This window comes from Dipodomys ordii, unplaced genomic scaffold (assembly GCF_000151885.1).
Source record: "Dipodomys ordii isolate 6190 unplaced genomic scaffold, Dord_2.0 Scaffold165, whole genome shotgun sequence".
Taxonomy (NCBI): Eukaryota; Metazoa; Chordata; class Mammalia; order Rodentia; family Heteromyidae; genus Dipodomys; species Dipodomys ordii.
Window position 1 is genome coordinate 1,971,140 of NW_012267381.1, and position 14,198 is coordinate 1,985,337.

A 14,198-nucleotide genomic window follows, 5' to 3' on the forward strand; every position below is an offset into this window, starting at 1 on the left:
CTTTGAACTACAATCCTTGGATCTCAGCCTCCTGAACAGCTGGGATTACAGATGTGAGCCACTAACACCCAGTGGCCATCTACTTTTCATTCTTTTTAATAATTCATTGTTTCTTGTTCCTTTCTCTAGTGAGACTAGGGCTCTACCACTTGAGCCACAGCACCACTTCCGGCTTTTTCTGTGTATGTGGTTCTGAGGAATGGAACCCAGGGCTTCATGTATGCTAGGCAAGCACTCTTATGCCTCTTCTAAATTGCTCTTTAATGGAGTTTTTATTTTTTACCACTGGGCTTTTCTGGAGTTGGGGTAAATATGAATTATAGAATGCATATGATATTCATAGCCCTTGGGTTCGTTCTTGGCTTGCTACCCTGAGATCAGTGTCTTTCTTCTGAGAGGGATAAGGGCCTGATTTCTTTTGTACAAGATGAATGGGGGGGGAGGCTGCCACCCTAGCAGTTTCTGAAACTTGTGTGTAAGGGCTAGGGATGTGTCTAGTAGTAGAGACACACCCTGCCTAGCCAGTCAGGTGAGGCCTTGAATTCAGACCCAAGTAAAACAACATGAAAAGGAGAAAATCTAAGGACCTTGGCATAACTACTAAACAAGTTACTGTTTTTCTTCCACTTTGTGGTGTGGCATTACCATCTGCCATCACTATCTTAGGTTAGTTGAACTCCTCTTCAGCCTACAAAGAATGTTCCAAAGGAAAGATGTATATAAACCTGGCCATTTCATTTGACAATCTTGGTTTTTCTGCTTTAGCCTCTGACCTACATAATTCCTAGGAAGCAAAGATCTCATATACCTACCCAACTTCCTAAGGTTTGAATGTAGAGGCATGACTCTTCCAGACAGTGCAGCATTGTGAGGTCAGCCACAAAGTATAGATTGCTTTTTTGAGTTGGACCAGGATAATATGGTTTGGTTAAATCAGAATAAACAGATTTGAATTCCCAGGCCTCAGAAAGATGTAGTTAATTTTGTTGTACAGTTTTTTTTTCAGGCTTTTAAAAAAATAACCTGTATTTAACATATGCATTACAGAAAACATATAAGCAAAGAACAAAGTATTACTACCACAGGCAGTTCAGTTGGACATGCCTAGATCCTCCATGTACACACGCCAATCCTTTTTAGGTAACTGATAGTATGGTATGTGTCATGCTGACCAATTCAAAATCCCAAAAGCTACATGAATACTACACCAACTCAATCTGGTAAAAATAAATAAATAAAAATCTTAGGGATAAAAACTTCACTGAAGACAAAAACAGCAACAGGTTTCTAGGCAAAAGTATTGGCAGAATTACAATTAAGATACTGATGCGTTTCCTTTATGTTCAGAATGAGATATAAAGCAAGATAAACTAAGCAATTCCTAAGTTCATTAGTAGTATAGCATACTATTAAAATATTAAGAAAGTATGGTTCTACTAAGTATATGTATCCTTACGGGTGCAACTAGAACCATCTACATCAGTGACTCTCATCAATAAAGTGTAAATCTGAAGCTGGGCACTGGTGGCTCGTGCCTATAATCCTAGCAACTCAGGAGACAGATCTAAGAAAGTCTGTGAGACTCTTATCTCCAATTAACCACCAGAAAACCAGAAGTGGTGCTGTGGCTCAAGTGGTAAAGTGCTAGCCTTGAGCTGAAGAGCTGAGGGACAGCGCCCAGGCCCTTAGTTCAAGATCCACGACTGATTTTCCAAAAAGAAAAAGTGTAAATCTATGCCTATACACATCTTTCCCTGCAGGCTTCCTCTTCCTCCCTCTGCTGCCAGCCTCTAAATAAATCCTGACTCCATTGCCCAGAAGTGCCAATCCAAGATGGATGTGTTGATTCTAACAGATACTTAGAAGTTTATTTGCTAGCTCTACTTTTTATCATACACTGTCACCCCAGAACATCTATAAAGATTAGATGTCCTAAAATAATGAACTTTGGGTATGAATATAAGTACTTCACCAAACATGCTAGATGTGGAGATACAAAGAGCCCATCCCTCACCTTCCTCTTCCTCTTTTCTGTCTACAACACTCCAGATTCTAAGTCTGAGATAAAGACTGACTAAATTCACTCCCAGAAGAGTTTTTCCTAAAAACTAAGCAAAGGACATTTATAGGGATTATTTTCTACTTCTTACTTTGTCATTAGGTCTTATCCCTTAATACTTAGCAATATTAACTAAAATATACATATAGAACAAAGTCTAGACAATGATCTAGGCCAACAATGGTCACAAGATAGCCTTCTCTTTGCACATTTCCTTCCCCAACTGTCCCTGCCACCTCTGTCCCTTCCCAGCCCACTACCTTTACTTTTAACATACTGTGAGTACTTCTAAACATCTAGAGACACCAGATGCTTCAAATAAGGATTTAATTGTTCACTGTATTGTTGAATAAACCACACACATGTAACATTGATTCTATGTGAAAGTATCTTCTAAGTGGGAGCATTCTAGCCCAGAACCTTTCATTTCTTGAGTCCTCTCCAGTATTACCCTTGATACAGGTACATAGTCCTTTTCAGAAGACAGTCTTTCTTTTTTTTTTTTTTCTTTTTGATTCTGGTCATGGTGCCTGAACTCTGGGCGTGGGCGCTGTCCCTTAGCTCTTCAGCTCAAGGCTAGCTCTCTACCACTTGAGCCACAGCACCACTTCTGGCTTTTTTCTTTTTGCTTATGTGGTGCTGAGGAATCGAACCCAGGGCCTCTGGCATGCAAGGCATGCGCTCTACCACTGAGCCACCTTCCCAGCCCAGAAGACAGTCTTTTTTTTTGTCGGTCGTGGGGCTTGAACTCTGGGCCTGGGCACTGTCCCTCAGCTCTTCAGCTCAAGGCTAGCGCTCTACCACTTGAGCTACAGCGCCATTTCCAGTTTTCTGGTGGTTTATTGGAGATAAGAGTCTCACGGTCTCTCCTGCCCGGGCTGGCTTTGAACCGCAATCCTCAGATCTCAGCCTTCTGAGTAGCTAGGATTACAGGCGTGAGCCACCAGCGCCCGGCTAAGACAGTCTTTCTAACATGAAGTATACGTGTGCTTATTAGCTCCTTTGTCATACATTGGCCCCCTCTTTAATATCTACAAACTAGACATTATAAAATAGAACTCATTTGTCTAGTCTATACACCAATACCTTACAGCAAAGCTAAATGAAATGTATATAACATACAGGGTAAAGGATAAGCTGAAATTATCTTGCACACACTAACAACATATTTTGCAGCAGTTTCTTTTCCATTACCCTTCTCAATCCAGTGAAAAAGTGCAGACAGTATACTGCTCAGGCTAGCTCCACTTCCAGCTTTTTCTGCTTATGTGGTGCTGAGGAATTGAACCCAGGGCCTCATGCATACAAAGCAAGCACTCTACCACCAAACTATCTTTCCAGCCTCTAGCAACTCCATTTCTTTTTTTTTTTTTTTGGGGGGGGGGGCCGGGCGGGGGGCCTGAACTCTGGGCCTGGGTGCTGTCCCTCAGCTCTTCAGCTCAAGGCTAGCACTCTACCACTTGAGCCACAGCACCACTTCTGCTTATGTGGTGCTGAGGAATCGAACCCAGGAATTGAACCCAGGGCCTCAGGCATGCAAGGCAAGCGCTCTACCACTGAGCCACCTTCCCAGCCCCTAGCAACTCCATTTCTTAACAAGGTATTTCCCCAAGTTTTGCAATTACAGAGTTAGTCTACTTGTACCTTTTTTTTCCCCCCTCTTTGGGCTTGAACTCTGCCTGGGTTCTGTCCCTGAGCTCTTCAGCTCAAGGCTAGCACTCTACCACTTGAGCCACAGCACCGTTTCTAGTTTTTTCTGGTAGTTTATTGGAGATTAGAGTCTCACAGACTTTCCTGCCTAGGCTGGCTTTGAACCACAGTCCTCAGATCTCAGCCTCCTGAGTGGCTAGGATTATAGGCGTGAGCCACCAGTGCCTGGTTCTCTTTGTACTTTTAAGTACACCAAGCACTTCTAAATACCTAGGATTGGCTATTTTATACCCAAACTTGCCTGCTGTGCTCCTGGAACATGCAGCAGTGGTTATAATCTGAGGTTATCTTCAAAGTGTGGCCATTTTGGCCCTGGGCCTTTCCCTCCTCAATTCCTTCTTTCTGCCTTCAATCCAGCAGACAAGTGCAGGTATATGTAATGTTTAGAGACAGTTATATTCATTTCTACATGTCATTTACAAAGAAAAAGCTTTCCAATGACATGTCAATACAAAGTACACAAAATATACACTGGCAACCTCGTTAACCTCTAGAATCTAGATGCTGCGAAATTTGGACTTTATTTGTCCATTATATAAACAGTATATACACAGCAAAACAAAATGTACACAATACAGAAAAATGGCATCTGAGAATGTCCAGGTATGAACACACTAACATATTACCTTTCGCAGTTGCTCCCCTCTACCTCCTCCAGACCAATGAACGAGTACAGTGCAGGCAGTACCTGCCATTCTGCTCACAGAGTTGGTTTCCCCATTCAGTTTCCTAAAGACGGCATTTCATGTGAATGTTAGATATCTAGAAAGTGGTATTTTACTACCTCTACATTTAACATACATTGGGTACTTCTAAACATCTAGATAGACTAGATGTTCTCAAGTAAGGACTCAGATCGCCCACTACGTGTATATACACAGCAGTCTTCACTCACTACACACATGTATCACGTTATAATCTGAAAATTGTCTTCAAAATACAAGCATTCTAGAACCTTTGTCCACCTACCCAGTGGGCTAACTAGAATGCCCAGATTTTTGGAAGACCTTTTCTAGGAATTTTAATATAAAACATACAAAGTTTACCAGCCTACTAATTCTATTTTTCTTTTTCTTTTTTTTTTTTTTTGCCAGTCCTGGGGCTTGAACTCATGACCTGGGCATTGTCCCTGAGCTCCTTTTGCTCAAGGCTAGCACTCTACCACTTGAGCCACAGAACCACTTCCAGCAGGGCTTCGTGCCTGCTATGCTAGTGCCCCACCACTAACCCACATTCCCAGCCTACTAATTCTATTTTTTGTCATACACTGGCAACCTGTCTAGCATCTAGAAAGACTAGATGTAAGTTAGGACTACTTTGTCCTTTATATAAGTTCACAATAAAACAAAATGGGATAATGTTACTCTACTGTAAGCACTGGTGTGGCTCTCCTTACGTTTCCCTTGGGGACCAGGAGGGCACAGCACCATGCTTTACAACTCAAGGGGTTGACCATCCACCCCACCCCCAAAAAATACATAGGAATTTTAACAAAAAGACATTTTTACAAAACGTGTTATTTTCCTACTCCATCCGGCTCTTGAGAACATCAAAGGTGCTTCAGCCAGGGGAACGACATGCGCACAGATGGGTGGCTGTCACTGGAACATGGCTTCCGCTCCCAGTGGCCCTCCTGCTGTCCTGCCCTGGAGGTGGTTAGACATCGCCATCCAAAGTCACTTCCAGAAGGCATGTCTGTGGGTTTTGCGCACACCTGTGTGGCTTTCTGCCCCTGCCTTGTCCTCCGCGGCCGCCTCTCCGCATCCGGCAGCGCCAGAGTCGAGTCGTCTTTTATAAGGTTGCGCGGAGTGCAGAGCAGCTTTTCCACGGTGGCCTGCGGGCACTGGGGGCACTGCGGGGCGCTCCACCCACCATTCCTCCGCGGGCACCGGCCCAGCCGCGCCCGGCCGCCGTGCGGGGCTCTGCTCATCTTCCAGAACCATTAGGGCCATCGGAGGTCTGTCGCGGGGTGAGGTCTCCCCCTGAGCCGCAGGGAGGACAACCCCCTCTCCCGCACCGCCCCCCCACCCCCCGCCCCATCGGAGGGCTCTGCGGCCTGGCGTGCTGGAGAACTACCCAGGCCTCCTGCGGCCTCGGGCCCTGGAAAGCCTCGGCCATCCTCGCCTGGTTCCACCGTGTCCCCTGCCACCCAAGGGCGCCACGTCCTCAGCAGCCCTGCCAGGCTTCCGCGGGGCTTCAAGAGGCCACAGCTGCCAACAAGTCATCGCCGCGGGGGGGCGAGGATGCGGGTAGCTCTCGGCCGCCAGTGCCCCTATGTCTGCGGGATAATGGCTGCGTGGGGTCCCGGCCGGGCCTGGGCCCTGGCTCAGCCTCCAGCCATGGACCCCTGGGAAGCAGGCTCTGTCCTGGAACTCCAGTTTTGTTTTTCCTTTGTGGTGGTGGTGGTGGTGTGTGTTTCTGCCTGGGCACTGTCCCTGAGCTGCTTTCGCTCAATACTGCCCTACTACTTGAGACACAGCTCCAGTACTGGGTTTTTTTTTTTAAGAGATTATTAAAGAGTCATAAACTTTCCTGCCTGGGCTGGCTTTGAACTGTGTTCTTCAGATCTTAGCCTCCTGAGTATCTGGGATTACAGGTATGAGCTACCAGTGCCTGGCTCAGATGTAGGTTTTTGTTTATTTTTGTTCGTCGTGGGGCTTGAATTCTGGGCCTGAACACTGTCCCTGAGCTCTGCAGCTCAAGGCAAATGCTCTACCACTTGAGCCACAGCGCCACTTCCAGCTTTTTCTAGTGGTTAATTGGAGATAAGAGTCTCATGAACTTTCTGCTTGGGCTGGCTTTGAACCCCGATCCTCAGATCTCAGCCTCCTGAGTAGCTAGGATTACAGGCATAAGCCACAGGCACAGGGCTAGATGTAGGGTTTTTGTTGTTTGTTTTGTTTCCAGTTCTGGTGCTTCAAACGGCCTGGGCACTTTCCTGAGCTTCTTTGTGCTCAAGACTAGTGCTCTACCACTTCTGGCTTTTTTGAGTAGTTTATTAGAGATAAGAGTCTCACAGACTTCCCTGCCCAAGCTAGCTTCAAATCACAATCATCAGATCTCAGCATTCTGAGTAGCTAGGATTACAGGTGTTAGTCACCAGTGCCCTGCTTCAGATATAGTTTTTAAACAGTACTATCATTTACTGCTCTGGATTTCTCTAAAGGTAGAAAAGAAATTGGGAATCCTTCTTGTCCTTGGAATTCATGTATAGAAGAGACTTTATTTAATCAGAGTAATAACTTTATTTCCAAATTCACTTTTACAGCAACAGTCAGTGTAAATCATTTGTTAAAACACACAATACACTATATGGACATTCACAGACAGGAAGCTAAGCTAAGCTGATTTCATGTCCCTCCCCCCACCCTCAAAATTACCAAAGACATCTTGGGACTTGCAAGTGCTGGAAGTGGTCCTGCCCAGCACGGCAAATATACAGGTTAAGTCCAAGAGGAGTTAAGACACTTGATCAGTGCCCAGGATAACCCTTTCCAGAACTGGAGAGAAGTACTTGAAAGGCTCATGAAGCCACAGACCAATAGCTGATAACCACCTCTACCCACATCCCCACCTTTTGATTGACTTGGAGAACAACAGTGAGGGGTGTGAAACATCCTCACAGCTACTAGAAATGCAGACTGTGAGAGAGCCAGTGGGAAAGGTATGATCCTAAGGTGCCAGTAGCTTAGAGGGAAGAGTGCCAGGGCCTCAGGGAGGTATAGATGTGGGCTCAGGACACAGACAGCAGGCCAGAGCAACCAGGGGTCAAGTCCCTCTAAAGCTGGGTGGCTGTACTGGGCTGGGGATGTGGCAGGAACCAGCTAGCTGCCTCTGCAAGGGGTAGAGCAGCAAAAGCCCCACGACATCACCTCCCTCGACCAACATGGTCAGAATCCTGAAAAGGGTTACAAGGCAGCTGAACTTGCTGCACTCCAAGACTGCCCCCCACCCCACCCATATGAACTATCTTACATGTTGTCCCATTTCCCCCCACAGCACAACAAGCAATCGCAAACAGGATACAGTCTCACCATTGAAGTCAATTTAAATGGAACTATAAAGTGAATAGACAGTTTGAAGGAACCAGTCATAATATGCCTTATCTAGCCACCCAGAGCCAATGGCTCTGGAGTGGGGGAAATGGAGGGAGAGACATGCCCAGCCCCAGGGCGGGGATTGTCCATTACAGTCACAAGCCAAGCATCCCTTTGCAGTCAGTCAGCATGGACCTGACCACCTGAGGCCACGGCCTTTGGGTTGACCCCAACAGCCCATCCCACAAGGGAGATGAGAAAGCCCTCCATACACACACGGCACTGGAATTACAGAAGGGGGGAAATGAGGTGCAAGGAAAATCAGTCAAAATCTTTGAAGCCATCCTTCCTCCTCCTCTCCCCGTCAGAACTCCTTCCTTTCTGAGGACAGCTGAGACTCGGCAGTGGGGAACCTCACCATGGAAAGTTTCTGGGGCCCCTACAATTCCTTGCAAGGAGAGCTCTGCCCCCATGCCCAGGGCTCTCTTTAACTGTACCCATAGCAGAAGTGGTAGAACTGGGCCTGAGGCTGCTGGGTTTCGGCAAAGATGATTTCACTTTCTGAGTAGCAGCAAAAAAAGCTTGTTGTAGGTCAGTGGAGGTGGGCGAAGGCTTTGGGAACTAAATGGGTCCCCTGACTGGTCCCCTGTCCTCACACAGCCCAGACACCTGGAGTCTGTGCATGCTGGGCAGTCCTTCCCAGTCCCTCCAGTGGGGAGGCCCACCATGCTACCCCACAACCACAGGCTCATGGTGCTTCGGGGGCGGGGGAGGGGGGCTGCAGCTCTTCTGGCCGGCATTGGTGTCCTTTTTCTTGCAATACAGTGATAAGACTCTCTTTTAGAGCTGCTGTGGGCTTGAGGCTGTGACGGTAGAGGACCATCTTCATGTTGCGAAGCAGGCTAGCCACAGACTGCCCTAACAGAGCATTCTTGGGGGCAGCTGGAGGCCTCCGTGCTGGAGACATAGGCAAGCCTGTGCTCGGGCCTTCTTCACAGCTGAGTCCTCAGATGTCAAAATCTGCTGTTGAGCAAGTCCTAGCCAGGTTCTGGTAGGGGTGAGAAAGATCCAGAACCACCTCCCCACAACAGGGTGGGCTAGAAACCTCTTTACAAACATTTCAAGGTACATGCATCTTTTTTTTTTCTTCTTTTCATTATCATAATCACTCTGATGAAGCAAATGTAAACAGACAAATTCAACTACAATGCGACAGGGCGTGGACAGGGGGAAAGGGCCACATCTATGTGGATGTTCAGCTGCTCCAGCAGGACAGGCAGCACCGCTTCCGCTTCCGCTGGGATTGGGCGAAGAACTATCTGAGGGCGTGTCCCATAGCTGGGTGTGGAAGGTCGATTCTATGCATGTGGATTTGAACAGAAGCAAGCTGGGGTGGAAGCAGGGGATGGAGGGGGCTCTGCCCCGGGGAGTCTTTATCTGTGAGTCCTAGTGCTGGTGCTGGCCACCAGGACACCTGATCTGCTGCTGCTGGCTCGGCTCAAGAAGGGAGCTGCCCTGAGAGGAAAAGGCTACCACAACACCAAGCCTAGCCCTGGCTCCCATCTATGATGGGCGGTCAGGGGAGAGAGATTCAATGTGAGAGGCACACAGATTGGATAAGGGAACTTAAGAGCAGGATGGAGCTCCAACCCTTTGTGATGAAATGTTGCCTTCCCTCAAATCTCGGCCCTTAGTGTAGAGTGGGTGTTGCCCGTGTCTCACCAAGGGCCATGAGTCGGGTGGAAGAAGCCGGCCACTCAGAGGACAGTGAGACAGAGTGAGAGGTATGGCAGTGAATGGGCTCACAGCAGACACATGCACACAGCGGGACAGGCAGAGGGGGCTGTCGTGGCTACGGGAGGGATGGGAGGCTTGGGACCCACCTCCCAGTACGACTCCACCCCCACCCTGGACATTCTGGAGGTGCCAGAGGCCCAGGCTTAGGAAAGAAAGATATCCCCTTCAAGAGGCACAAGTCCTTACAAAGAGAGAACTGGTTAGCCCTAAAGTCCCAGGTCTGTGACACGGTCAAAATCGTGCAGTTTCAACCTTCAGAACTCAATAAAACAGGGTTTCTGCGGGGGTGGAGGGAAGCCTCTCAGCTCAGGAGCCCCCCACTGCAAAAAGGGAGAGGCCAATAATCTACAAGGTCGAGCTCCGTCTTCTCCACAGAAGTGATCCACAGGCTGCCGCCTTCCATCTCCTGCCCACTGTCCCTTCTCCAGTGACCACCTCCTGAGGAGGGACAGCCGCGGCCTACAGCACACCTGGACCCCAACAGCAGGTAGACAATGCTGTGGGGACAGAGGCCATCTTTCCTGCAGCCTTTTCTGCCACTTTCAGCAGGGCCCAGGGCCCCTTTCCATATCCCTGCCCTCCCCTCTCATCTGCTCCTCCCTGACCCCCCCTTCCACCTCCCCCACTTCACCCCTCACACTCACACATCCTCTGCCTGTGGCTCCATGAACACACCAAGTTTCAAATCGTTTGTTGTGGCTGATGCTGTTCATGACACTCCCTGGATGGGGGCGGGGGGCAGCAGGAGCCCCAGTCCCTTGAAATTCCCCAGAAACAGCTTTCAGAACCTCTCCTTCGCCCTCTTAATACTTAGGGGGGAAAAGAAAAAAACAAAACAAAACACAAAAGGATCAAAAAGAATTTGCCCAAAGAAATGTTGGGCATGGCCGTGTTTTACACGCTTTTTTTTTTTGTTTTTTGGAAAAATATTTTATTATTAGCCCACCAATCTATTTGGAAAGATGAAATTTGCTCTTATTCCTATCTCTGATTTTAAAGTCCCAATACCAAGCGACAAAAGCAGGTTAGGTGACACCGGCGGGCGAGCCCTGTGCGGAGCAGCGGGGAGGGCAGAGGGCGAGGGGCCAGATCATTCATTTATTTTTCCACACTCTCTCACTCTCTCTTCTCTCCACGATTACTGACCGCCCTAGGGGCCTGATCACAAACCCTGCTTGGCCAGGGAGGCAGACACTTCATCAGCCAGTGTGGCGAGCTGCGGCGAGTCTACCATGTTGATGCTGCCAGTGGAAGACACATTGCTGAGGTGCCGTGGAGACGTGTCCCCGGACACCACAGGAGACTTGTACACAATCTCTGCCCCGTGGTCTGTCTTGGCTTTGGCGTTCTCACGGAAAGTCAGCTTGTGGGTTTCAATCTGCAAGGAGAAGTGGAGGGGAAGTGCCAGGGAAAGCTCTGCCATCTCCCCAACAGGCAGGGCTGGCCTTCGGCGGGAGCTGATTTGGATTTTGTTGTTTTTTTTTGTCAGTATGGGGGAGAGGAGAGGTTGAACTCAAGACTTTGCCCTGGCTAGGCAGGTGCTCTACCATTTAAGCCACACCTCTGGCCCTTTTTGTTGGTTATTTTTAAAGACGGGGGGGGGGGAGACTCCATTTTATACCCAGGCTATCCCAGACAGTAATTCTATTTGTGCTTCTAGGTTACAGGTGACAGGTGGTGCTCAGCCACTGATTGAGATAAGATCAAATCCCCAACCCCCAATCTCTGCCTCCCAGTGAACTAGGATTGTAGGCTTGAGCCATTGCACTTGTTTGCAATTTGGAATTGTACAGTCCTTCTCTACCCAGCCTGATCAAAGGGAATGACTATTATTTCTTTTATCCTCCAAAGATATCTCATACATGTATGCTTAGTTCATATGACAACAATGCATATGGGTTTGCATGGTTTTTTTTTTGGGGGGGAGGTGGAACCGGAATTCAGGACCTCATGCTTGTTAGGCAGGTGCTCTAGCACTTGAGTCACAATCCCAGCTTTTTCTTTTAGTCAATTAAAAAAAATAAAGTCTCTTGTTTTTTCCTGGGCTGGCCTTGGACTATGATCCTCCCTCCCACCTATGCCTCCAGTAGCTGAGAGGCCTTGTACCACCACGCCCGGCTGTATTTTGCTTATCAAACTTAACACTTTCTCTTAGTACACGGAACATCTTGGTGCTTCTTGTTGCTGACTTAATATACCGTCACAGCAGATGAATCAAACTTTACCTCCTCCCCTCTGGATGGACATTTAGGTGGTTCCAATCTTTTACTTTTACATCATTTCACACATGCCAGTATAAAGTTGCTAGGTCAAAGGGCATACAATGGTGTGTGTGTGTGAGAGAGAGAGAGAGAGAGAAAGAGAGAGAGAGAGAGAGATTGAACCTAGGACTAAGCATACTTCTGCACTGAGTTCCACACCAACCTCACAGATTATCATCAACTTGCAACCAAACATGTTAAAGATCACTGCAAAAGATGACAGTGCTGGTGGTTGGGAGCACAGCTCAAGGGACAGAACACTTGCCTAGCAAACACAAGACTGAGTTCAACCCCCACCCGCCACACACACACAAAAGGATCAAAGGTTGTCTCCACAGCCACCAATGCCATCCATGAGTTACACATTTCCTCTCTTTTGTCAGTGGTTGATAATCTGCAGGTGACAGAAATTGCACCCAGCATTGGCAGGTGTTAGCTGTGATACAATGTAGCCCTTCTTAAAGGGACAGAGATGTAGCCAAGAGTCTAAAGGATGCTGGGAAATTCAGAGTAGAAAGCATTAGCTGGAGGTGTGTGAATACAATAATACTCTACTGATTAACCCAAGGACGCAGACACAGGAATTCTCCACCTTATTTTGGATCCTAAGCAATTTAAGCATCTGATGAAGCCAGAAAAATGTGTGTGACCACACTCACACACACATTGCAATGCCATTTTCCCACACAACCTCAGGGCTCTGAGGACCTCAGATGAGCAGCCTCTGCTCAAGGCCTTGCATGTGGACAGAGAAAACCCAGACTCCCATTTAGGCTACATGCATTTCTTTTTGGGAGGAGTGGTCGCTTTTTAAAAAAGAGGCACTTTCTGTATTGCTGTACTTGAAAGGCTGTTTGAGAGAATTATTGAGAGTATTTATGTTAATAGTTTTTTTTAAAAAAAAAATTTGTTTCTTAAGATTAAAGCAATAGCTTGGTTGCTGGTGGCTTACACCTGTAATCTTAACTACTCAAGAGGCTGAGATCTAAGGATTGTGGTTCCAAACCAGCCCAGGCAGAAAAGTCCCAATGAGACTCTTTTTTTTTGTCGGTCGTGGGGCTTGAACTCTGGGCCTGGGCACTGTCCCTCAGCTCTTCAGCTCAAGGCGAGCGTTCTATCACTTGAGCTACAGCGCCACTTCCGGTTTTCTGGTGGTTTTTATTGGAGATAGGAGTCTCACGGTCTTTCCTGCCCGGGCTGGCTTTGAACCACGATCCTCAGATCTCAGCCTCCTGAGTAGCTAGGATTACAGGGGTGAGCCACCAGCGCCCGGCTTCAATGAGACTCTTATCTCCAATTAACCACTCAAAAACCAGAAGTGGCACTGTGACTCAAAGTGGTAGAGCACTAGCCTTGAGCACAAGAGCTCAGGGACAGTGCCCAGGTCCTGAGTTTAAGCCCCACAACCAACGATGACGATGACAACAGCAACAACAACAACAGAGAATAAAGCAAGATTCCTGGAATAGCCAAAGCTGTGCTCCACTGCTTGTGCTCTTTGAACTTGGGAAATGGAGGACTGAATCTGAGGCCACCACAAAGATGAGATAGAAGCAGAGGATCCAAGAAGCTTGGACTTCATTGTGGCTCTGACTGGAGTTCTTAGGGCTTTCCATCTTATTCTTTGAAGACCACCAGGCTGAGGATCTGAAGATTCTGCCTCCATCCCACCTAGAGCTGTACCCCAGGAAGCTTCCTTGGCCTTATGGGCCCAGTATAGCAGATGCCTTTCCTGACGCAGACAATCTCCAAGGCCCTGGCCTGCACCAGTCCCACCAAGTCACTGCAGTGACTGGTCACACTGGAGTGGGGCCAGGCCTGGGGATTATTAAAAATGCCTCAGGATTGTGAGGCCCAGCCTCCTTGGGTGGGTGATGGAACAAAATAGTGGAACCTTGGTCTTTAGGCAGAGAATTATCACCAACCCTGCAGAGCACAGGGTCCTGGCCTGTGCCCCTCAGGCAAATAGCCTTTTATCTGGCTTTCTGCTCCTGACAGCCAGGTACTAAGGGCTCCTATGTGGGGCTGTGGTGGAAACTTCTGCTCCACATGAAATTGGCCTTGGGCTTCTAGAAACCAGAGGGGGCGGTCCCTGGGGAGCCAGAGGCTGTGAGGCCATGGGGGGACCAGGGCCCTTCTGCTCCCCTCAGTGCCAAGTGCACCAGGTTGGATGGCCACTTGGCAAGTTTCTCTCCACTAAATGATGCCCTGGGACATTTGCACAGACGTCAGATGGGCAAGTTCTTACGTGCACAGGCAGAGGCAGAGGCACGGGGGCTGTGGAGGCAGGCAGGGGATGTGTGAAGACTGGCCAGGGTAGGGGACTCCCACGTG

The 14,198-nt window shown here is 48.1% G+C and overlaps 1 protein-coding gene across 9 annotated transcripts in view; it reads right to left on the reverse strand.

Annotated features, from left to right (window-relative positions):
* Nucleotides 1-9,738: 9,738 nt before the first annotated feature.
* Nucleotides 9,739-14,198, reverse strand: part of Mapt (microtubule-associated protein tau) — a 50,162-nt gene continuing 45,702 nt past the window's right edge. For all 9 annotated transcript variants that reach the window (XM_013033326.1, XM_013033324.1, XM_013033325.1 and 6 more), the window contains one exon: nt 9,739-10,981. In XM_013033326.1, the coding sequence (XP_012888780.1) occupies nt 10,766-10,981 (216 nt within the window). In that variant the 3' untranslated portion in view covers nt 9,739-10,765. The remainder of the gene's footprint in view (nt 10,982-14,198) is intronic.